The sequence below is a fragment of the Mus caroli genome, unplaced genomic scaffold, assembly GCF_900094665.2.
Source record: "Mus caroli unplaced genomic scaffold, CAROLI_EIJ_v1.1 scaffold_13639_1, whole genome shotgun sequence".
In the NCBI taxonomy this organism is placed as follows: domain Eukaryota; kingdom Metazoa; phylum Chordata; class Mammalia; order Rodentia; family Muridae; genus Mus; species Mus caroli.
In genome coordinates, this window is record NW_018390046.1 from 8,325 (window position 1) to 33,623 (window position 25,299).

The 25,299-nt window shown below is 40.7% G+C and overlaps 1 protein-coding gene, 1 non-coding gene and 1 pseudogene across 3 annotated transcripts; 2 read left to right on the plus strand and 1 right to left on the minus strand.

Moving 5' to 3' along the window:
- The first annotated feature begins 5,042 nt into the window (after nucleotides 1–5,042).
- On the plus strand, nucleotides 5,043–25,265 carry LOC115030317 (zinc finger protein 431-like). Of its 2 annotated transcripts, XM_029473852.1 has the most exons (4): nucleotides 5,043–5,138; nucleotides 23,483–23,609; nucleotides 23,797–23,857; nucleotides 24,401–25,265. In XM_029473852.1, the coding sequence occupies exons 1-4, from the start codon at nucleotides 5,136–5,138 to the stop codon at nucleotides 24,486–24,488; spliced, it is 279 nt and encodes a 92-aa protein (XP_029329712.1). In that variant the 5' UTR covers nucleotides 5,043–5,135; the 3' UTR covers nucleotides 24,489–25,265. The 2 variants fall into 2 exon arrangements, with proteins under 2 accessions (XP_029329712.1, XP_029329713.1); XM_029473853.1 differs by lacking the exon at nucleotides 24,401–25,265 and having other exon boundaries at nucleotides 23,797–23,901.
- LOC115030318 lies at nucleotides 19,303–19,418 on the minus strand. The gene has a single exon (XR_003835900.1). It is a non-coding gene; the product is annotated as a U5 spliceosomal RNA (small nuclear RNA).
- The window catches only part of LOC110288444, a 2,056-nt pseudogene continuing 1,655 nt past the window's right edge, over nucleotides 24,899–25,299 (plus strand).

The window sequence follows — 25,299 nt, forward strand, 5'->3', positions numbered from 1 at the left end:
CTTGTGTGTATGTATTTCCAATATTTAATTAGCTCAGTGTCTCAACTCAAAGATGCTTAGTGTTAGGAAAGTGTGAGGTGAGAAATAACCAGTGCAGGCACACTGACAGCCATACGAACTGACAGCTTGATAGAGTGAGTAGTCGTTAACTGACAGCCTGTCCCACCATTAGCCATCCCTCACATTGGAACTGTTTTGTGCAGGAGCCAGAAACCCCAGAATTCCTGGTAACTTCCAAGATGTCCTTGTGCTCATAGCCTCATTAAGTAACTAATATTTATGATGACCTCGAGCCATCAAGAGGAATAATTATACTCTGTTTACTCCAATTCCTAAAGCAGGCACTTACATAATACATTAAAAAATTACTAACATTTATTGAACTCTATGTGCCAGGACTTGTATTCTATGCTTTATAGGGATTATCTCATTGTAGAAATATTCCCATATAAAAAGGCTCTAACTAAAAATATTTTGGTACTTAAGCTTTAGTTGGCTGAATATTGTACATACATGGAAAACACATTTACTAAGGAGGCTTTGATTAAATAATGGCTTCTACATTCTCCGTTTGAACTGTGTGTATGCATAAACATATTAAGTCTGGTAAGCGTGTTCACAGTATTTTTGTACTGTGCTCTGTTCTTCAGTAGTACTAGTAATCCTTTATCCATGGGAAATGGATAATGAGACTCCCAGTCTTACGCATGCTGTTTTTCTGCACATGAATGTTGATGATGACCTTTAACTTATAAATTCAACACAAAAACAGGTTAACAACAATGTTTAACTGTGCTACAGTAAAAGTAACACAAACTGGCTGTTTCTGGGCCCCAATTCCCCTTAAAATACCAATTAACAAAGTAACAAACTGGTAATGAAATTCTGTTACTTTAATCTTTCCCTGGTGACAAAAAAACAGGTTCCTGAATCAACCTCTGTGCTTAGAAAGAGAATCTCACCTTCCAGAGTGGAATGTTTGAAGTTAGAGTCGCACTCTAGTCACTTATTTCACTGTCACAGAGAGCAGTAGAACTTGATGTAACACAGACAGCTCATGTGCATGCACAATGTGGTCCCAATGTGCAGTTTGAAACAAAATTGTGTGATTGTTGTGACTGCTGCTTGGTGTTTGTCAGACAGAGAGTTTTATTTGTTTGTCTGTCCTCCTGCCATTTAAAAATGCTTTACACCGGGGCTGGTGAGATGGCTCAGTGGTTAAGAGCGCTGACTGCTCTTCCAAAGGTCCTGAGTTCAAATCCCAGCAACCACATGGTGGCTCACAACCATCTGTAATGAAATCTGATGCCCTCTTCTGGAGTGTCTGAAGACAGCTACATTGTACTTACAAATAATAAATGAATAAATAAATATTAAATAGAAGAGAAAGATTGTTACCTCTCTCTCTTTAAAAAAAAATGCTTTACACCAATGGTGAACTGTTGTTGCAGAACAGATTTGGTCTTTCTGACAGTTTCTGTCTCTACTGTTGGTTAATTTAGTTATATATCCCTGTGTAATAGGTGTATATTGCTTTATTCAATTATTGTCCTCAAATCTTTATTATCAACTGCTTCTCCTGTTTCTTAGAAGCAGCTGGATTCCTATAATCATGTATCTCTAGCTGTTTGACACACTGAATAGAACTGTTTCCTACTGTTTGTGATCTTAAAACAATCTAAGATATACTATTAAATATAATGTATGGCCTTTCCCCTTGAGAGGTGATTCACGAGAATAAAAATCCTGCAAACATGCTAAAATTTTAAAAATAATTAAGCTTAATTTATGTAAATGTGGCAAAAAATCCTCCAGGATACTTTTAGGAAATCATTTTCTTCCATTTATATGTATAATTGAGATAGTCATAAGTTAAGGGCAATTTCCTCTGGTTTTATAAGCAATGTATTTCATGTGTGAGGGGAGATGCATCTGTGGGTCCTTGTCTGCTGTGCTGCATAGAGCATCTAGCCAACAAGACCCCAGACTTGCACATGCTCTGCACTGCCTCAATCCCAGCCAACTTACCTTCTCAAGCTTAAGTGAAAAATATAGTGCATAACAAATATAACAAATGTGCCTTTAAGATAAATGAGGAGACTTCTTATATAATCACAGTATAGTAAATTAATGATAAAGACTTCTATAGGATTTACAGTTGAGTGAAAGGAGCTAATATGCTTTCTATGTAAATAATATCATAAGCTGAATATAATGACCTGAAACTTGGATCTTAGACATGTACCTAAGTCTAGTACACCAAAAGAGCTCTAGTTCCTATAATTCAAAAATAGAAATCATGTGACTTTAAGCTCAGTATATGATTTTAATGGAAAGTCTTATATCACTAGCTGAGTGGTTCCTCTGGCTTTTATGTCTTTGATGTCCTTATTTAAATATTTTAGAATTCTGTATAAGCTTGCTTTTTTAAGTATAAATTGTATTTACATTTTTTATTTTTAACATTATTTATTTATTTTATTTATATGAGTACACTGTAGCTGTCTTCAGACACACATCAGAAGAGTGCATCGGATCCCATTACAGATGTTTGTGATCCACCATGTGGTTGCTGGGAATTGAACTCAGGACCTCTGGAAAAGCAGTCAGTGCTCTTAACTGCTGAGCCATCTCTCCAGCCCCGTACTTACAAAGTTTTATCTTCTTGAATTCACGGGCTTTTCCATAAGACCATATATTCCTTACCTATCCATGAGGTCATGTCTTCTGAGGCCTCTGGGTACCTAAATTTCATATTACAAACTGAAAATATCCTTCACCATTCCCTGAATCTTGCTGACCATTGTCCTTTCTGCTGCTGTTTCCATGCTAGTAAATAGCAGGTGGTGAGCTGCATTGAGACCCTGANAGGGAAGGACTCCAACCCTCTTTCAAAGCACTGACCTGCACTAAGTTCTGTCTTTCACATGTGTCTCTTTCTGGAGAAAACAGATTCATTTAATGACATTAGTACTCATACAATAGTATTTTACTTATTTTATTGTACTGTGGAAAACCAGTAAAGGTCACTATCTCATGTGGATGTTAAATCATGTTATAATGGTAGCCTACACGTATGCAGAACACTGTTGTGGGGTATAACCTGAAATACAATTTAGACCTTGCTGCAGCTGTCAATTGGTATCCCTTAAAAAAGACAGTCTTGTTTGTGTCTCTTCCCTCTTTAACCTTTTAAAGGTGATTTGCTCCTACCTTGAGCTTTTTCTTAGGCTGTTTTCTTTCCATTTCTGTATCCATGGTCATCTAACTTACAGCTAACTATGTGGTCATTTTCAGTGGCTTTTCCCCTCAATCATTTCCCAAAGACTTCTGGTGTGTGTTTCTTCTTTTAGAAGAAGCAGAGTCATATTTATAATTTATGATTTTTAATGTCATTATACATTATACCATATAACTATAAACTGCCCAATATATAATGTGAAGTAAATTTTAAAAATTTTTTTTCTATTTGATGGTGTTTAATGATTTAGGTTCTCAATAACTTAGGCTTGCCTACTCACTATTTACTGACAAACAGAAAAAAGGGACTTAAATGTACTGTTAGGGCTCAAAATTTTTAGGTAGGATAAGGTAATTTCTTTTATATGAGACATCCTTGGTGATATTAAAAGTTACGTAATTCTCTTTTTTGTAAAATTTAACAAATATATCATGGTTGTAATCAGCACTGTAACCACTACTAAGTTAAGGATGTTGGTTCCCATTCTTCTACTCTAGACAAAAGTAAAATCTTTTCGTTTCTTATCTACAGCTAATGATGGTGTGGGTAGCAGAGTATATATGAAGATATTTAATTGATGAATATTAAGTATTTGCTCCTTTTTCTTCATCCATATTCTTTAATATGTAAGGGCAGAGTCATTTTGCAAACAAGCATTCCAAACATGAAACATTCCACCTTCTCATCTTCAGAAAATATCTAAAGAAGAAAATGAAAGAAAAAATATGACATAAGTTCCTATATTCAGAGCAACCTGCTGCCAAGACAGCGAAGGAAGTAGAGCATGAACACAGTGGATCACAGAACATGCTCTCTTAAGCAAATCATTAAAGATTTCAAAGTGAAAACTTATATAGTTCTTTTTGTTTGTTTGTTTGTTTGTTTGTTTTGGTTTTTCACGACAGGGTTTCTCTGTATAGCCCTGGCTACTTGTATAGTTCTTAGAAAACATGAAAATAATGTTGTCCCAAGGAGAAACGACTACCTCATATCTTTAAGGGAAAAGAAAGATTAAAGGTAATTCCAATTTAAAAAACAGTGTATTTTGTTTGAGAGCAAAGATGTGCTAGCCCATGTCTGCAGTGCAGTAGAGTGTCCAGATAAGGGGATCTTATCTGGACAGCTTTGTACATGTCCTGGACCTCCTACACAACCTCAGTCCCAACTGCATCCTTCTCAACTGATCGTTTAAGATGTAAATGAAAATAAATTACACTATGAATATAACAAACCAGAAATTAATAAGCCTATTAATTTCTATAAACTATTGTTTCCCAAAGTCTCTCTTTAATTGTTTATATTCTGGGCACCCTTCTGCTTGTGGGACAGATGGATAACTCCCCTGCAAGTTGTGTAATGGGCTATGCAAGCTACCTACCTTGATTCCAGGAGGAAGAAGGCTACAGGAGTGAGGGAAGATCAGGCTGAAGTCAGAACCCGGTGAGCACAGGGTCACTGCCCACATAGGGGAGGAGCAAGCGGCGGAGCAAGCGGGGGGAGCAGCGGCAGGTGGAGTGGTGGGGCCTCCCTGGGGCTGCGCGGGGAGACAGATGGGTAGGCTATTGGAGGACAGACACAGTGCTACAGAAATGCAAATCCCTGTAGATCTGGAAAAGGTCGGGCCCTGTACTTGAAGCTTGGGCTGAAAACCTCTACACTGTGTACCTTTAGCACACTCTAAATCTAAGGGAGGTGCTCGAGTCACTCCAGACTTACTGGCCAATCAGAGCCTTTAGGCGGACCTGCCAGTCAGAAGAGAAGGCGGGTTTTCCGGGTGCGGTGGTGCTGGTTTAAGCTTAGTAGCTGAGCAGGTTTGAGTGGTCCTGTGTGCTGTGCTCTCTGTCCTGCCGCTGCAAGCTGTGGAGGGTGCTCAGGCAAGCTCCGAAGTTGCGACATGGTGAGCACATGATCACTGCCAACAATGGGGAGAAGCAGGGGTCTGAGGAGCGCGAGCTGGTGTGGTGGGTCTTTCCCGGGGCTAAATGGGAATTGGCGGCCACGTGTGATGTCCGTGAGGTCCTAGCCACTCGCTGGACCCAGCTGCAGCCTCTAAATAACTTCACTGTGGGGGCTGCATCTGTGCAGAGCATTTGGCTTGTGTGTAGAAAGATCCTTGGCATGATCCCAAACTCAGAGAGTCCTAGTTTCTACAATCCATTTGGAGTTAATTTTGTGATAGAATTGATGATGTAAAGGATTTAATAAAGCTTAGGAGATAGTAAGGCACACCAAGTAGAATTTAGGTGAGGGCGGACTGCCTGTAAAACACCCCACAGATAAGTAATATGCTAACCAGGGCAATTAGAGATTAGGAAGCTAGAATACACATGTTTGTTCACCAGGATTGTCCAGAAATAGGGTACCAAACCATAACAAAGGAAACAAACTTGATTTACAACCAGCCACTAGGTCCATCTCCATATCAAAGAGCAGGCCTTTAACAAGCTGCTCTATGGAGCATTACAGGATTACAATCAACAGTAAGGCCTAGTGTGCCATAAAGGTTCAGTTTTCTTCTTGAGAAAAGCATAGTTCTGCCACATGGGTGAGATGATACCTAGTGACAGCCATTTGAGAAGGTAAAAAACAAAACAAAACAAAACAAAACACTGTTGTATTGAGTACTGGTCTGATCAAGTTACACTTTCCCTGAGGTCCCCATATATGGAGAAAGACATAGCTCCTTCTGAAATCCAGGAACTTGCTTGGCAGAGGCAGTAACAGCCTGGGGCCTAGTCCTTGGGAGCTTTCCCTGAGGCCCTGGGTATAGAGATAAAACTGCTCCTTTTGTAAAACCGGGAATATGCTTGGGAGAGCTGGTGAAGGTCTGGGGCCAGGAGCTTTGGGAGGGGTTGCATCACGTTGTGAGAACACAACTCTTCCCACCGAATGGGGCTGTGTTTATCAGTTCCAAGGCCACTAGAGGCTTGGTCAGAAATGTTTTTAAGATACACTGAGTTCTTTTGCAGCATTGATTAGACTTCTCCTGACTGTGTCCCATTGTATGATGCTGCTTCTAAGTTCATAGTTTCTTCATCTTTCTGCTGACTTCATAGATGTCTCCCATCTCCTTCCTTTTCCCTCATGTCAATCATGTACAAGATTTACTTTAGCATAAGAAATAGCTATAAGAAATAGCTTGTGTAAGACCTCCCCATCCCAGCTTTTATACTTTGTACCCTTTCCTTTTCTGATATTTTTCATCATCTGGGACCTTCCACTTAGGATACTGCACTGGTGTACTTGGGGTTTGATCCTGGGAATATGTTTGCTGTGTAAATTCCCATCTGTCTAAGTGGCTAAACTTGCAGTCTCCAGTCTACATTTAAACTGTTCAAAACTTAACCTGGAACCTGAACCTAAAAGAGACTTAAGGGTGGCAGCATACGTGGAATGCAAAATCCATCATAGTCTAGCTCCTCTTTTAGCATTAACCATGTAGCTAGTCCTTGCTACTTTATGGTTTCTTCTTTTAACACACACTTAATCCCCTTCCCCCACAACTCCAACCCTCTTACCCCCCATTTCACCCCCAAACACCAGATAGGAGAGAAAAAAGGATGGAGGAGAAAGAGATTGTTGAATCTAGTTTCTTTCTTTGTACTGGACCCCCCCCCAACCCCCAACATGAGTCAGTTTCTGATGGGGGAGCAAGGATTAAAGATAGAAAAGGCAGAAAGAGGATGTAAAGCCAAGAGTAAGATTTGGGAGGACTGATGATTAGTACTGCTGCAGCAGAGCAGCCAGCAGCAACCAGCAGCCTTGAGTTTATTTCTCATAGTCTTTTTATACTCCACAGTACTGTAGAAAGCAAAGCCACAAGCTAACAGAAGCAAGTTTCCTGAAACATACACAGAGTATCTGTTCTTATCCCGAGGCACCTCCCTTGAGCCTCAGGTGTACCTCCTCTTGTCGTTCCATGCCTTCTCAGGCTGGGAAATCTGCCAACAGACCCTAACCCACCTTGACTGCCTACAAAGAATAGGGTCAGTTCTAAGGCATAAAAAAAAGTAGTCAAGGAAGAAAAAAGGTGTAAACTAAGTTCCCTTGTTTACTGTACTCAGAGTCTTATTAAGATGATCAAGATATTTTAAGATATTAGGATCACATTCCTCAGCTGTTTTGTTATTTTTGGGGGGGGGGGTGTTTGTTTTTTGAGCTTACTTCCTTGTCCTAGCCCAGTGTCAAACATTCTTGCCATTTTCCTAGAAGCGATACAAGAACTCTCCATACCTGGGAGAGAAGAAGATTCTAATAAAATACAAATTTACCATACTAGGGATCTGTCTGCCCTTAGGGTGGTATGGAAGGGCAGAACTGGGAAGGCTAGTTCTGTCTGAGTCATTTAATCTCTAATCCTCCAGTAGTAGAGCTGCTAATGTCCTCTGGGCAGGAGGAGCACCAGTGGGAGGTAGCTTGCAGGGTTTTTTTCCATATTCTCTGATGCAGTTCATCAGAGAGCTGTGTGGGAGACCCCAAGCCACAGCATCGTGATTGTGGCAGCCACTAGGAAGAACAGGTTAGCTAAGCAATCAGAGTCCAATCTGATTGGACTGGGATGGACTGTGAACCAGACTGTGGTACTTTTGGTACATGTGGTGACCTGGGCAAAGGGCCTTGGCCTCTGAGCCTGCCTGAGTGTGGATACCCTGGGGAAAAGGAGGCTCTGCAGCTCTGGCCATAGGAAGCTGTTTTGCTTATAATACCACAGTTCAATGTACACACACAAGCATTGCTTTTGGTGTGAAGGAAACAGATTTCAAAACTGAAAATCTGGTTTCTAGAAGTTCTGAACATTGCACTGCAAATTCAGCTTTGTATGATAAATTTTACAAATCATTTTGAAACTGGTAGAGATGAGGTTATGGGGATCATCCTTCATCAATATTTGATTAAAATCCTTTTACCTTTCCACTACCACCAGTCACAATGAATAGAGTGATTCAGGGAAGTTCAGTTCCAGAGTCCAAAAGGAGTTTCTGAGATGTAGAGGTTTCTTAAGTGTGCATGGTGGTGTGCAGGTGGGTAGGGCAGATTCTACATCATGTGTTATAATCCACACAGCAGGAAACAGACATTAAATTATTCTTCAACCTTGGTTTGTATGTGGGCTCAGTGGGGCTGGGTTTGTGTGAGATCACAAGGGGGCATTAGGTGCTGCAGAGCCATAGCCCACCTTTCTGATCACCTCCATACAGAGAGAGCTCTAGAGCCTCTATTTGAAAGTGAGGTCAGTAGTGACTGGAAGGGTCAGAAATGTAACAGGAGTCATTTTGAGTTATTTTTGTGGGAGTTGTGAAGTCTGTGTTTATTCCATTTGTATACACATGCAACCAGGTAATACTGGTCATGTTCACATTTTTCCTGGCTGAGTTTCCTTAAGTCTTTTGATTGAAACCTGACTATAATTTGGGACTTATATTCTTGGCTTTTTTTCTCTACATCTCATTATTTTTTCACAAATGTTATAAAGCTTTTGATTGTTGTAGTGAAAGAAAATTAAAATTCAAGGTCCATTACTTATGCAGCTTGCTAGTTAGGAAGGCTTTTTGGGCCTAGAGCAAAGAACAAAGGCTATAATGTCATCCCAGGAACCAACTAGCCATAAAGATAGGGAAGAAATACAAGAATGTCTGGACTGGCCCAGCGCTTCCCTATCTCCCACCCTTCTGACATGGGTGAAATGTTAACCAGATGCTCTGCTGTTACCTCGATCTGCACGTACAGTTTGCTGATGTTTAAACTGTCCAATTGTGTGAAGCCCCACCAATTCTTCCCCTACCCCCACTCTTTTCCTATATAAACCCCTAGCTCCTGAGCCTCATGGTCGACACCTCTTTCTCCTGCGGGAGATACGTGTCAGTCCCGAGCTCTGTCATTAAACTACCTCGTGTGTTTGCAGCAAAACGGTCTCTCGTGATTCTTTGGGTGTGTGCTATCTCGTGACTTGGGTGGGGGTATCCCCACAGAGGTCTTTCATTTGGAGGTTCCACCGAGATCTGCATGACACCCAGGAACTCCTAAGACCCCTTGGAAGTACGTTTGTGTGAGTCATGTATGTTGTCTGTTGTCTAAGTGTGGCGCCTCTGAGAGTGTTTGAGACCAGTTTTTTGGCAGCCGCCACTGTGGCCCATGAGGACCCAGTGGCTACAGAAGGGCCACAGGCTGCAACCCTGGAAGACGTTCCATGGGTGAAGTGGAGTGGATGTGGAATCCCACCCCCATCAGAAGGGGGTGGATGTGGAATCCCACCCCTGTCAGGAAGGGGGTGGATGTGGAGCCTCACCCCCTCAGAGGTCGCGTTTGGCTGGCTGTATAAGTCCAGACGCAGACACGTGTGTTTAGACGTACTAGTGTCTTGTGTCTTTTTGTTCAGTTTTTTTCTGATTTTTGTTATGGGACAGACAGTGTCAACCCCTTTGTCTCTGACTGTGGACTTGGACTGACATTAGGACAGAATTTGTCAGTGATGTTAAGAAAAACAACTTGGCGCTGCTTTCCCACAGGCAGGCCTGCTCCCCACGCACCCCAGGCCGCACGGACCTGGCGGTGCTGGTGGCACTCCAGGACACAGCCGCAGCCCAGAGCCCGGCAGCCCAAGCAGGGCTGGACTGGGGGCTCCTGGCTTCCCTGGCAGCGGCGCGTGGCTAGGGCTCAGTGCGGAGCAACACGCAAACCTTCCGGTCGCCTGCTGTTCACTTCTGGGTTCTGCAGGCACCACAGCAGCAGAGGCCAGCTGTGCGGGCACGTGGCCCTGGGGCGCTGGGCCCCATGAGCGAGATGGTGAGCGCAACACTCCACCAGCGCCTGCCCCACCACCACGCACCTTGCCACCCGAGGGATGGGGGTATCCCCGCGGAGTCCGCCCCGGCACTCACCAGGCTCCCTGGGAGCAGCTGCGCCAGAGTCGCCATGCGCCAACCTCCCCCACCCCCTCCCCAGGAGCGGCCCTGCCGACCTCCCCCACCCCCAACCCTGGGCCCTGCCACTGCTGGACAGAGACAGGAAGAAGAGGAGGAGACTGTGGGAGTGGCCGACCATGAGCACAGCAAGTTCCCTGGCTGCTTCTGATACCTGCCTAATTATGTTTCCCTTTCCCCTGTATCCCACCTGCCTGTCTCGAGGCTTTGGCAGTACCAGAGTGCCTCTTGTTAGCAGAAAAAGTGCTTTCACTTTGAGATGTCAGTGGCCCAGCACCTCTGTGAGAGCTGGGCTCCTTTCCCTGCCCCACGTGTCTTATCGGGTGGCTCCACCCTGAGCTGCTGGCAGTGAGTCTGTTCCAAACTCCAGCGAGGGAGACATCCACCCACTTGGGGCTTCTCCTGCCCAAGGTAAGGAGCGCCTGTGAGTCTAACCACCAGGCTCTGATGATGGTCTCATCCCTGTGGGGATAAGAAGTGCCCCAACAATCTGACCAAGGTAATAAAAAATTACAGAAGTTAGAAAAAGGACAGGGTAAGTCGGTAAGAAAGTGCAGAGGAGGAAAAACAGAAGAAAAAAGAGAGGATGAAAAAGACAGATGTATATAGAGGTCTAGAAAGAAGTGAGCTTAGACTGTAAGAAAGAGCAAAGCTTCAGCAGACTCAGGAGAGATAGATGACAGTGACAGAGAGGTTAACAGTAAAGAAAAGTGAAGGAGAGAGAGAGAGGTGAGAGGCAGAAGAAAGAGAAAACAGGAGGAATCATAGACAAGAAAGAAATTTGACTAGAATCTTGGCCACAGTGGTAGGAGAGAAAGAAAAGACAGGACCTAGCCAGGGATCCTGGGCAACAGAAGATCCTAGAAGAACAGAATTAAGTGAGTTAGAGTACCGAGCCTCAGCTAAAAATCCTCAGCTGTGTCAGACTGAAGTTACTTATTTGAGATACACCCTTCGAGATGGGAAGCAGTGGCTAAAAGAAGCCAGAAAAAGACTGTAACTCAGATTCCCCACCCCAACTACACCAAGGCAAGTAAGAGAATTCTTGGGCACCGCTGGTTTCTGCAGACTCTGGATACCTGGGTTGACAACCTTAGCTACCCCGTTGTACCCCCTAACCAAGGAAGAGGAGGTGTTTGTGTGGACCCCAGATTACCAGAAAGCCTTTAAAGAAATTAAAAAGGCCCTACTAATGGCCCCAGCCTTAGCCTTGCCTGACGAGAGAGCAGGGGTCGCCAGAAGAGTCCTTACTCAGACTTTGGGACCTTGAAAAAGGCCAGTGGCTTACCTATCCAAAAAGTTAGACCCTGTTGCCAGCGGGTGGTTTTCTTGCCTGAAAGCTATTGCTGCCATAACTCTGCTTGTCAAGGATGCTGATAAGCTCACTCTGGGACAGCAAATAACTGTAGTGGCACCCCATGCTTTTGAAAGCATTATCCAACAGTCCCCCTGACCGATGGATGACCAATGCTGGTATGACACATTATCAGAGCTTTCATTGACTGAATGAGTGACCTTCGCTCCCCCTGCTGTCCTCAATCCCGCTACCCTACTGCCTGAGACTTCACCTACTCATCACTGCGCTGACATTCTGGCAGAAGAAGCTAATACTAGAAATACTCTGTAGGATCAGATCAGCCTTGGCCTGGGGGTTCGAACTGGTACACGGATGGCAGTAGCTTCATGGTTAAAGGTAAGCAGAAGGCGGGGGCAGCAGTGCAGTGGTGGACAGAAAGCAAGTGATCTAGGCCAGCAGCCTCCCTGAAGGGACGTCGGCCCAAAAAGCTGAACTTGTGGCTTTGATACAAGCTCCACAAATGACAAAAGGGAAGTCTATCAGCATTTACACTGACAGCAGGTATGCTTTTGCCTCTACACAGAGCAATATACAAAGAGGGCTGTTGACATCTGCAGAGAAAGACTTAAGATTCTGTGGCTAAATGGAATCAGATGGCAGATCTAACCACCAAACAGGCAGCCCAAGGAACAATGATTCTGGCAGTCAAAGAGCCTAAAGATTATTGTGATGTCAGAGAGACCAGCTTTAGATACAACCCTGAGACTATCAAGTTATGGACAAATTAGGACTGGTAAAGGAGCTAGTCCTCCCACGGGAAGAAGGACACAAGTATGTTACTAACTTACATTACTTGACCCACTTGGGGGCCAAGAAATTAAAAGGTGTGGTTAGTGGACCTGCCTTTGTTGCACAGGTAAGTCAGGGACTGGCCAAGATATTAAAGATTGATTAGAAGTTACATTGTGCATACAGGCCCCAAAGCTCAGGACAGGTAGAGAGGATAAATAGAACTCTAAAAGAGACCTTGACAAAATTAATCATAGACACTGGCACAGATTTGGTGCTCCTTCCTTTTGCCCTATTTAGAACTAAAAATACTCCCTCTTGATTCAGCCTTACTCTTTTTGAGATCCTTTATGGGGCTCCCATGCCCATCACTGTTTAAAAAATGATGTTTGAACCCATATGTTGTTATAATAATGATCTATATGCTAAGTTAAAAGGCTTGCAGGTGGTGCAGAAAGAAGTCTGGTCACAACTGGCTACAGCAAACAAGCCAGGTACCCCAAAGACATCTCACCAGTTCCAGTCGGCGATCTGATCTACGTGCACCTGCATCATGCCCAGACCCTCAAGCCTCACTAGAAGGGTCCCTGCCTACTCCTGTTTTCTGTCCTTTCTTATTCTGTTTTTAACCTTTGGCCCATGTTAAAGATAGAGTGAATGCAGTGCAGCTTATGGTCCTCCAGCATCAATACCAACCTATAGTTAAGATAGAAGAAAAGTATGATTTCTATTCTCCACATAGAGATATAGACTTGTGAAATTCTAAGATTAGAATTACTTAGTAGAAGAAGAGGGGAATGAAAGAAAATTAAAATTCAAGGTCCATTACTCATGTGGCTTGCTAGTTAGGAGGGCTTTTTGGGCCTAGAACAAAGAACAAAGGCTGTAGAGTCATCCCAGGAACCAACTAGCCATAAAGATAGGGAAGACATACAAGAATGTCTGGACTGGCCCAGTGCCTCCCTATCTCCCACCCTTCTGACATGGGTGAAATGTTAACCAGATGCTCTGCTGTTACCTCGATCTGCACGTACAGTTTGCTGATGTTTAAACTGTCCAATTGTGTGAAGCCACGCCAATTCTTCCCCTACCCCCACTCTTTTCCTATATAAACCCCTAGCTCCTGAGCCTCAAGGTCGACACCTCTGTCTCCTGTGGGAGATACATGTTTGCCCAGAGCTCCATCATTAAACTACCTCGTGTGTTTACATCAAGACCGTCTCTCATGATTCTTTGGGTGTGTGCTATCTCATGACTTGGGTGGGGGTATCCCCACGGAGGTCTTTCAGTAGCTCTGTGATAAGTACGGATGGAATTTTCATTGTGCCAAAATGTGTACCATTTCTTTATAATCCTAATGACAATTCTGAGGTTTTTTTCCACGTGGCAGATAGCTTTGGAATCAGCTGTTAGGAGTTTTCTTTAGATTGTTTTGAATTTGTGCTACAAAGTAAACATACACAACATCCTTTTTAAGAAAAAATAATCACTATAATGGTGTTGTTTATTGTTGTAAGTGTGTGAAACTGAAACTGGTGTAAAATAGTGTACAGTGCCATAGAAAGAGGACTTTAGCATAGACTTTAGTGACACAGAATATATTGTTAGGGTCACATAAATGATATTTCACTTAGTATTACTTAATTGAGAAAACAAAAAGAGTGAAAATAAAACATTGTCCAGTACTGAACAATGAATGTGTGTGACACAGGATTCTGTATTAGCAATAAACTCTGATAGCTGTAAGTTGGGATTTTCCATAGATATCAACTAAAACTAGTTAAGATCATGTTGTGTTATAGTTGATATAAAATTGCACATATTTAATATATGTATTCTGATACATTTAGACATAATACCTACACCAAGCAACTCATTCTACCAAATTCTTAGAAAAAATTACAGAATTGCCATGGATCCCAGCAGTCTTCTCAGTATAGTTTCCATGCACTTGAAATTAGTTTTTAAAAGTATCAGAATTCTCATGTTCATTGCAGTTGTATTCAAGGTAGCCTAAATATGAGAATTACCTCAGGGCTCATTTGTTGAGAACAAGTTGGGTGCCTCAAGGTGACATTGTGCTAATGAAGACATTTGCAATGGTTAAAGGATTAAATACTTGTAAAGATTCACAGTCAGTGCCGCATTAGTCATGAAACAGCATGTAATTACAGCTTAAACATTGTCAACCCATTTCTTTTTCCATATACTTTTAATCTTTAGTGCACTCCTATTGTCAGATGGATATGAGAACTTGAACCATCTTGTCTACCTCACAGGTAGCAATTGAAAATGAAGGTGGACCAAGACAGCTCAGTCAGTCAATAGGATCTCAAGGGAGAGAGCAAGGATTGTAAAGAAGACAATTAGACAACACTATGACATTACTCCAGACAGTGCTGAGGCTGAAGCAGGTTTATTTTTCTCAAGCTTGCTTTTATATTTTTTGCATTTAAGTACATGCAAATAATAAGGCCAGTTCTAGGTGAAGGAACAAACAAAGCAATAAACAAAGTCTGGTGATCACTGGTTTTAGAGGCTTATCCAGATGCTCCAAGGTAAAAGGAATGCCACAAATTCCTTGGCTAAGTTTACCTCCTTTGTACTAGCTCAAATGTAAATATTCTTTTCTGAGCTTACTTCCTAAGTCCTAGCCCAAAATCAAATTCCTGCCTGAGCCTACTTCCACTCCCTAGCTCAATGTCAGATTCCTGCCAAATTCCTACAGAAGGGCAAAAAGCACAGAATCTAGCTAAAGCAATCTCCTTCAAAGGGTTTTTCTAGTGTTTATTTAGAACATTATGTGGAGAAGAGAAATGAAATACCAAGTTTTCTGTAGCAAAAGTTGTTATAGATGGGAAGCAAATGTGGTATTATAGTATACTGTAAAAATGCAGAAAGTGGCCTTATTTGGATGGCATGAGAGCTTTCTGCCAATGAATCATATTGCATGAAAAAGTAGAAAATGAGTTTAAGAAACAGACTGACTGTTTTGTTTGAATTAAATTCTAATGATAAATTACAGTTGAACAAAGATGTAATAGTCTTAAATAACTGACTCATCTCTTTCTCTGCATTAAGTAACTTATCTTAGATGGTAACACTTTCATTTTTGCTTTGGGAAAGTGTTTAAACATTTGACTTTTTATACATCAGTTTATTTATTCATAATACATAATATAAATATAATTACAATTTTGTATAACATCACATTTTATTTTTATTGAATAGTTATTCAAACATTAATTTTTCTTAAAAAACACTAAAGAGTATTCATTTGTAATGAAATGAGAAGCATTGTAATTTCATATTCCAAACTAGTGAAAACTAACACAAGAAAATGGCTGCTTTTGTTTCCTACATGATATATATTTCACATTGCTGAGAACAAAACTTCTGATTTCACAGATACAGACTGGGCCCAACCCAATTTACTGGAGGTGGGGTGCTTCTAATTGTGTCGTTGCTTAGCCCTTAGTACACACATTTGCTCCCAAGTGATCAAGATAAAGTTAGTTTTAGAAAGAAGCACTCATGTTTGAAAGCAATGTCTAATTGAGTGGCTAACAAAATGATGAATCTGGGAAAGATCTGACAGAATATGATATGCCCAACTCTCAAGAGAAGAGAGAGAGAAGAGAGGCAACATAAGAGGAAGCAGCTCAGAGGGTGAGAGGAGGCAGTTTTACCTGGAGTGTTTTATAGAGACAGGCTAAAGAGAGAACATGCTAGACATGTAAAGAAAGAATGAGCCAGAGAATGAGAATGTGCCAGAAGATGAGAACAGATTGCTAGAGTTCATTTGAGGCCAAGCACAGCAATTCAGTCACAAGTGAAAGAAGCAGTTGGAATCAGTTAGCATGAAGAGGAGTTTAAGTCAGAACAGCTGAGTTGACCAGCCAGACAAAATTGAGAAAGAAAAAGAAAGGGTGATTTTATTCAGCAGTTAAATCTCAGATGCCCAAAACATTCTAGACCTAGATAAGACTGTACAGAGCTAGAGGCTTCCAGGACTAGGTCTAGATTATCAGAACGAGAAAGTAAGCCTCCAAGATGATTTTTTTAATTACTTTTTTTTTTACACTCCATATTTTCACTCCCCCAAGATGATATTTTTACACTCCTGTGTGATGGTCACCATCTACAAAAAAACAGAATGAGAACTGTGTCTATCACAAATTATACTGCTTTTCTTTGTTCATTATTGCTTCCCTTTTTTGCATTTTCATTTAAGCAATATTGAATTAATTTTTAATTTCTTTTATGTATATGAGTATACTGTAGCTGTACAGATGGTTGTGATCATGTGGTTGCTGGGAATTGAACTCAGGACCTCTGCTCACTCTGGGCCGAAGATTTATTTATTATTATATGTAAGTACACTGTGGCTGTCTTTAGACACACACCAGAAAAGGGCATCAGAGCTCATTATGGATGGTTGTGAGCAACCATGTGGTTGCTGATACTTGAACTCAGGACCTTCGGAAGGGCAGTCAGTGCTCTTAACCACTGAGCCATCTCACCAGCCCTTGAATTAGTTTTTAAATTGAAGATAGATTCTCTCTCATACAATATATCTTGACCACTGTCTTTCCTCCCTACACTCTTCCCAGCTATCCCTCCCTACTTCACCTATTCTCCTCTCCCCAAGATCCAACACCCCCTCACCCCATTTCCTCTTCAAAAAGGAGCAGACCTCCAAGAGAGGACAGTCTAATAGGATAAAACAAGATAGAAAAAGAAAATGTGAAAGCCTTCATATTGGACAAGGCAACCTGATAGGAGGAATAGTTTCAAGATCAAGCAAAAGAGTCACAGTTATACCTGCTCCCACTGTTAGAAGTCCAACAAAAACACCAAGCTAACAATCATAACGTATTAGCAGAGGACCTGGCACAAACCCATGCTGTCTCTGTGCTTGTCATTTAAGTTTCTGTAAGGTTCCTACATATCCAGTCAGTGTTAGTTAGTTATGGGTTCCCTTTCATGTCAAGGGTCTCAAGTTAAACTGAACATTGGTTGGCCACTCAACCAAGTTTGTTACCATCATGTCCCAGCACATCTTGCAGAAAGGACCAATTGTAGGTGTGTGTGTGTGTGTGTGTGTGTGTGTGTGTGTGTGTGTGTGTGTGTAAGGCAGGAGAGGGGGGGGCAAGTTTCTCTTTCTGTAGCCTGTAGAGTACCTTCTCTCCTCAAAGAGACTAGAACATAGGGGTCAAAGCTCCAAGCCTACACCAGTTTGATTTCTACATTCAGTGAATTGTGTGGAATTTATCCTCGTTGATGGGGCACTGCTGTCAGTTATCTGAGAGCAAAGTTTTGTCCTAGCATCAGCATGGATTGTTTGAGGATCTCAAAGGAACCACATTGACCAACAGCTCAACCAAATGTAACCCATTTCCAACATTGAAGTGCTGGCTGTCTAGAAAGGATGGTCAGTTCAGACTATGTATTCTCCATTACTTGGAGTCTTCATTAGGGTCACCCTATAGCATCCAGGAAGTTGCTGTTGTACTGGGTTTTTACATTAACCCCAAATGACCCCTAATTCCAGCTGTTACTCCCTGCATTGTGCTTTACCCCTGCATCCCCCCCAAATGATCCCTCCCACTCCTGTTCCCATCAAACTCCAGTCTATTTACAGAAACTATTCTATTTCCCCTTTAGAAAGAGATCTGTGCTTCCCCCCTATAGCCCACCTCTTTACCTAGCCTCTCTGGGTTTGTGAAGTACAGCTTGAGTATTATTTACCTAATAAGTAACATCCACTTAAAAGTGAATACATGCCATTCTGGGTGTGGGTTACCTCACTTAGGGTGGGTTTTGGTTTTTGTTTTTGTTTTTTTTTATTTTAGTTGCATTCATTTGCCTATAATTTCACAATGTCATTTTTTTAAACAGCTGAGTGATACTCCATTGTATAAATGTACCACTTTTTTTTTTGTTTATCCATTCTTCAGTTGAGGGACCTCTAGGTTGTTTCCAGATTCTAGCTAGTATGAGTAAATATGCTATGAACATAGTTAAGCAAATATCCTTGTAGTAAGGTGGAACACCTTTTGGATAGATTCCCAAGAGCAGTATAGCTGTGTTTTGAGATAGATGGATTCTCAGTGTTCCAAGGAACCACGATTCTGAGGAAATACTGATTTCCATAGTGAGTGGCTGTATTAGTTTGTACCCCACAGGCAGTGAGGGGTTGTTCCCCTTTCTCCACATCCTTGCCAGCATGAGTTGTCACTTGTATTATTGATTTAGCTATTCTGATGGGTGCAAGATAAGATTCTCAAAGTGGTTTTGATTTGCATTTCCCTGAAGGCTAAGATGAGGAAGTATTTCTCAGCTTTTTGAGATTCCTCTGTTGAGAATTCTCTGTTTAGGTCTATACCCCATTTTTAAATTGAATTTCTTGCTTTGGAAAGCCTAGTTTCTTTAGGTCTCTATATATTTTGTACATTAGGCCTCTATAAGATGTGGATTTGGTTTTTAAAAAAAAAAATCTTAGCCAGGCGTTAATCCCAGCACTTGGGAGGCAGAGGCAGGTGGATTTCTGAGTCTGGTCTACAAAGTGAGTTCCAGGACAGCCAGGGCTATACAGAGAAACCCTGTCTCAAAAAAAAACAAAAAAACAAAAAAAAAAAAAAAAACAAAACAAAACAAAAAAAAACTTTTCCCACTCCATAGACTGCTTCTATGTCCAATTGACCGGGTTTTTTGCCACTTCTAATCTACTTTCTATTATTGGCAAAGAGGAGAAACAGAGTACACAGGATGAGTATTGGCCTATAGTTTCTTAATTTTCTTTCTTTCTTTTTTTTTTTGACAGGGTTTCTCTGTATAGCCCTGGCTGTCCTGGAACTCACTTTGTAGACCAGGCTGGCCTTGAACTCAGAAATCAGCCTGCCTCTGCCTCCCAAGTGCTGGGATTAAAGGTGTGCGCCACCACTGCCTGGCTCCTTTAAGAGAGTTTCTTATATAATAGTTTTTGCATGATAGGTATCCATCCAGCTTCTCACCCACAGCAAAGGACGTTCTGTCTTTTCATTACCATTACTAGTCTTGTAACCACAAGACCTCAAAAAATTGAGTTAAGACTCAGAGTTGTTCCTCTCCACAGAAATCTTTAGTAAAAGGTGAAAAATGTATACAAGCTGAAGACAAACCAGTCTTAATTTTTTTTTTATTATAGTCTGTACTTGATGTTTAAAAACTTATATGTCTGTCTGTCTTTCAGTCTCCTTTTATTTGTGGTACCATCTATGTTGTGTGATTTTATTCATTATAATCTAATTATATTGTTGTTTCTCTGGAAAATGATAGACCTTCACCTATTTTTGTCTTCTGAAAATTTACTATGAGTTTCTTGAGTTTTGATAGTTTGGGAAACAGTTTTAGTTTCCTCTTCTTGATCCTGAAGGCTTGCCTCTCCTCATTTCTTGGCAACTCTGTCTTCCTGTTGTTGCAATCAGCAATTTTGGGGGTTTTGCTACTTAAGTGATTGATATGGTTAACACATTTGATTCGGGTTTTTTAAACTTTCTGATATACTATTGTCTCTGTGTCCTAATTACCTTCAGTGGTCAACATTTTAGAGCCTACAGTCATCTGAGGAAGCCTCACTTCAAGTCATGCCCTCATCAAAATGGCTGGATGCAGTGTCCCTGAAAGGTTGTGTTGTGTGATGATTGATGTGGGAAGGCTCTTCCACTGAGGATGGCAGGATCCCTAAACAAATGGGCCTGAGCTACAAGAGAGCTAGCTGAGCATGAGACAGTGACCAAGCAAGAGGGCAAGGCAGGAAACAATGTTTGTCCGTGGTTTTTGCCTTATTTTCGTGAAGTTTGAGTTTCTATCCTAAGCTCCCAAAATGATGGACTGTGATCTGAAAGGACTAAACAAGTGGACCTGTTCATTACCTGAGATGCTTTTGGTTAGAGGATTCAATCAAAGTAGTGGAGTAGCAAGTTAGAACCAAGAAAAAAAGAAAAAGACAAAAAGTAATTTTGTAGCTGGACAGAAACTGGAAAATGTTCTCCTTTGGAAGAATGTGGGAGATATCAGGACTTGAGATGGCAAACAGCATAGAAAGCTGTACTCAGAGCTTAGTCAGCTGTTCTTATAACACCTGGAAGATCAGAGTACTTCGAGAAATGCAGTCAGAAGTCATAGGATTTCAGTGGAAAATAGACACAATAAAAAATTGAGTTTGAGGTCATTTGTGTGGTAATTTGACCCCAAATCTTTCTTATTTTTCCCATGCTCTGAGAAATTGAGTATGGCAAAATTAAAAAATAATTGGTTGTATTTCTTAGATGGATTATTGAATCTGTTGGGTGGTTATTACTAGTAACTCATTCAAGACTGCAGTGAAAAAAAAAGCAACAATTTGGGCAAAAATAAATGCAAAGTCTGTGGCTTGTAGAGAAAACCAGCACTGGGCAGTTTAAAATGGCAGCCAAATGCTGAGACAGAGGCCTGAATTCAGGATTGAAAGCCTAAGAAGGTGTCCTAAGAGAAACACACCCTCCTGCTAAGCCTTCAATGAATGGAGCCCCCCCCCCTCACACACACACACACAGTGTGTTAGGCAAAGTGATTCTAATCCCTGGAAGGAACTTCATACAAAACTGCTACAACTGTGGTCCAAGAATGGGGGAGTTCATCCCAACTTAGTATCCAAACTTTACAGGAGCACTCAAGTTCTGGAAATAAGAAAGATGTAAAATTTAAGGTCATGGATTCTTCCTTTGTGGTTTCCATTCAGCACTGTTCCAGCCATCTATGTTTGCCAGAGTCAGAGGCCCAGTGGGGGAGGATACTGTGAGAGTGCATTGCATGAACCTGTGAGGATGAAGCCTGAGTTGCATTTTGAGACCAAGATGTTGAGATACCTAAACTATGAGACACTTGCCATGGAGAGCTGCATGTAGGGAGTACAAGTAACTAAACCAAGAGATGTATGAGAAGTTACAGGGATAGGGCCATCTAAGCCTTTTGAAACTGATGTCTCTTATGTCTGAGACAGAGCTACAGGATTTGGTGTTTGTCCTGCTGGGTTTCCTGCCTTGGTCCAATCTTTTCTCACCTTGTACACATTCCTCTCTATTGGAATGGGAAGTGGCATTCTGTATTTTAGAAAGATACAAGTTGGTTTTTGATTTTACAAGATGTAGCAATCAAGAGTATCAAAAGAGGGGATGGAGAGATGGCTCAGCAGTTAAGAGCACTGGCTGCTTTCTCTTCCAGAGGTCCTGATTTCAATTTTCAGCAACCACATTGTGGCTCACAACCATCTGTAATGGGATCCGATGCCCTCTTCTGGTGTGTCTGAAGATACCTACAGTGTACACATATAAATGAAATAAATAAATCTTGAAGGGAAAAAAAGAGTGTCCTAAGAGACTTTGGATATTTGAAGAATATATGGACTGCTGCAGACTATTAGGGTCATTGAAGTTAAACTCAGTGCATTTTCATCATGGATGACAGTGTCCAGAATGCAGTTGATTGAGTCTAAAAGCTCCCAGATAGGGTGATGTCTTTGAACAGTTGTTTCTACTTTGAAGCTTTCTTTGGGAGAGCTTATAATGTTAGGGTTCAGGAATCACTGAAGGAAAACCCCCAACTGAAATAGGATGCAAAAGTTTTATTCCACAGAATTCTATCATACTGTGTTAACCATTCACTATGATGCATACAGACGTGTGAGCTTTGCAAGCTCAATTTAAAGCCATTTAGGAGAATTTCAGGGAGGAGTAGGTGAACTTTATAATTTTAATTTTGTTGTTTTTGTTTTGAGGACAAAGTTTCTCTATGTAGCCCTGACTGTCCTGAAAGTATGTGTGTAGAACATGCGACGTCAAACTTAAGACTCTGGCTCCAGAGTACTGGGATTAAATGTGGGCCAACATGCCTAGCTTTTTCTTTGCTTATTTGTTTATTGGTTTTTATATTATTGGCTGATGGGCCTGGAATCTAGGTTTTGGTATATGTCAAGCATATGGTGTTGTGTTGATCTTCATCCACATTGTGAATTTTGAAATTTGGCAGAGAGAATATTTTGTTTCTCAGTATGGCATGTATTCATGACATTAATACTGCCTGAGGGGTTGGAGAGATGGCTCAGCAGTTAAGAGCACTGACTGCTCTTCCAAAGGTTCTGAGTTCAATTCCCAACAACCACATGGTAGCTCACAACCATCTGTAATGAGATCCAATGCCCTCTTCTTGTGTGTCTGAAAACAGCTACAGTGTACTTACATATAATAAATAAAATAAACCTTAAAAAAAAAATACTGCCTGAGCTTTCTGAGTCATTGGATTGCTGGTGCAGAACATTCTTCCTACCTGTTGTGTTTGTTTTGATTTTTTTATGAATATGAGTATTTTGCCTGTACGCATGAATATGCACATCCTGTATGCCTGGACCCCATAGAAGTCAGAAGATGGCTTCAGAATTCCTGAATTTGGAGTAATGGATAGTTGTGAAACAATTGGCAATTGAGCCCAATTATTTGCAAGACCAACAAGAGCTCTTGACTGCTGAGCCATCTCCTGTCCTATGTAGGATCAATATTTACATTGCCAGTATTTTCATCTGTCCATTTGTATCTGTTTAAAGATGCATCCCTTTTAATAAGATCTTGTTACGGTTACAGATTAAACTGGGACACTTATGAATGTGTAATTCTTTGTAGGAACTCCAGTAAAACCTTCTGGGTCTTTTCTATCTTTCTTGTTTGTTTGATTGATTATTAAAGAGGAGACAGGGTCTTAATATGTACCTCTGGATGTCCTGCATAGACCAGAAATATACCTGCCTCTGCCTCCTGAGTGCTGGGATTAAAGGCATGAACTAATATGCTCAGTTTGCCCATCATTTTTTGTACTTAGTAAGTGTTCATACAATTTCTCTGATGTGTGCTCAGTACTGCTTTTCTCTCTCTCTCTCTTTCTCTCTCTCTCTCTCCCTCTCTCTCTCTCTCTCTCTCTCTCTCTCTGTGTGTGTGTGTGTGTGTGTGTGTGTGTGTGTGTGTGTGTGTGTGTCCTATCCAAAGACAGAAGTGAACCTTGTTACTCAGTTTTCTTCTAAGATGACTTGATAATTAGAACTTCTTGGTCATGAAATAAGTGGGGGAAGCACCAGAATCATATAAATATATTGTCAATGAAGCATACATTTACAGTGATGTCAATATCATGGTTTTTGTTATACACATGTATGGCATATTTTAGGATGCATTGACCTATGATGATGTGCATGTGAACTTCACTCGAGAAGAATGGGCTTTGCTGAATCCTACACAGAGGAATCTCTACAAAGATGTGATGTTGGAGATCTACAGGAACCTCAAAGCTGTAGGTAAGACTGAATCTTTCACTTTTTTAAAATAAGGGAACAATTGTTTCTTTGTTATTGATGCTTTTCTGTAATTTCAATTGAGAATGAGAAAGAATGGGGGTGAATAAATCAGGTTTACTAAAGATAGTAACTTAAATTTGCCTAATTTCCAATAATATAGCATACATTTTCTGGTACTATATTTTAGGCTACGATTGGGAAGACCAAAACACTGAAGAACATTGTCAAAGTTCCAGAAGACATGGAAGGTAATTTTCATGTGCAAGTTGGTATGAATTTGCCTCAGAAGAAATGTTAATGTGACCTGGAACCTTTTTTAAATTTATTTTATTTTTTTATTTTTTGGTGGCCTGGAACTTTTAAAGAAAAGCAACAGTGTTAAAAAAAAAAAAAAGGCATTTCTTTAAGTGTATTGTTTAAATTCTCACAAATCTATGTACCTCAATGTCAGGTGTTTGATTTGTGTTTTCAAGTCATTTCTCTAAAAGAAAAGACAAGGAAACAATACAGCTACTCTGTAGAACTGCCAATCTAGTCTCATACCACTCACATATTGCCAAAGATATATATTAGGTGATAAGTATATGTTTCTAATAAGCAAATAGTCCATAGTAAAACTGATTACTCATATAGTGACATTGCTAAGTTTAAGTGAGAGGGGCAGTTTATGAGAGTCAAGAATGTTTTTGAGGAGAAACCTTAATTCCTATACCATATATCTATGATGAGCAAACAGCCAAACTGTGTGAATGCAATGTGGAAATCTTTCATTTGTTATTTTTTTTTAATAGTTATACCCTATATCACAATGGATACAAGTCATGTGAGTATAGGGATATTGAAAGAAGTAGAACCTTCTCTCTCTCCCAGAACAATTAAAATATATGTAGTAGTCCACATTTGCAAACTTTCTCACTGTGATACAAGTTTATAATTAGTTGGTTCTCCAACTTCAGTGGGAATATATCCATAAACTCACACTGCATAAAATCCCTATCAGTACTAGGATTGTGGAAATTCTTTTATGTTTGTCGTGGTTTATTTTGTCAATGTATATTTCACAATATAGGAAAATTTATGAATGTACTCAGTGTGGTAAAGCTCTGAGCTCTTCTATTTCTCTTGAAATATGTGAAAAATCTCATAGAGAAAAAGGATGTGAAAAATCTTAAGATGTGAGTCCTCTTTACAATTAGACCAAATTGTAAGATTAATTCCTACAGATAAAAAGAATCATCAATTTAGTGAATGTGGTAAAGCTTTCACATGTGCCAATTATCTTTGCAGGCATGAAAGAAGTCATATTGGAGAAAAGCCCTCTGAAAATACTCAATGTGGTAAAGCCTTTGCAAATCAAAGTCATGTCCATGTACATAAAAGAATACATACTGGAGAGAAACCCTATGAATGTAATCAATGTGGTAAAGCCTTTGCACAAAAGGCTCATCTCAAAATACATATAATAACACATACTGGAGAGAAACCTTACAAATGTGATCAATGTGATAAAGCCTTTGCATCTCATAGTACTCTCCAAGTACATAAAAGGACACATACTGGAGAGAAACCCTATGAATGTGATCAGTGTGGTAAAGCCTTTGCACATCATTGTCATTTCCAAGTACATAAAAGAATACATACTGGAGAGAAACCTTATAAATGTGATCAATGTGGTAAAGCCTTTGTAAGT

What these genes read in the sequence shown, in the direction of transcription:
- LOC115030317 (XM_029473852.1), top strand. An exon ending in CAGGAACCTCAAAGCTGTAG is followed by an intron (nt 23,610 to 23,796) that starts GTAAGACTGAAT and finishes ACTATATTTTAG; the next exon opens with GCTACGATTGGGAAGACCAA. An exon ending in AGTTCCAGAAGACATGGAAG is followed by an intron (nt 23,858 to 24,400) that starts GTAATTTTCATG and finishes TTTTTTTAATAG; the next exon opens with TTATACCCTATATCACAATG.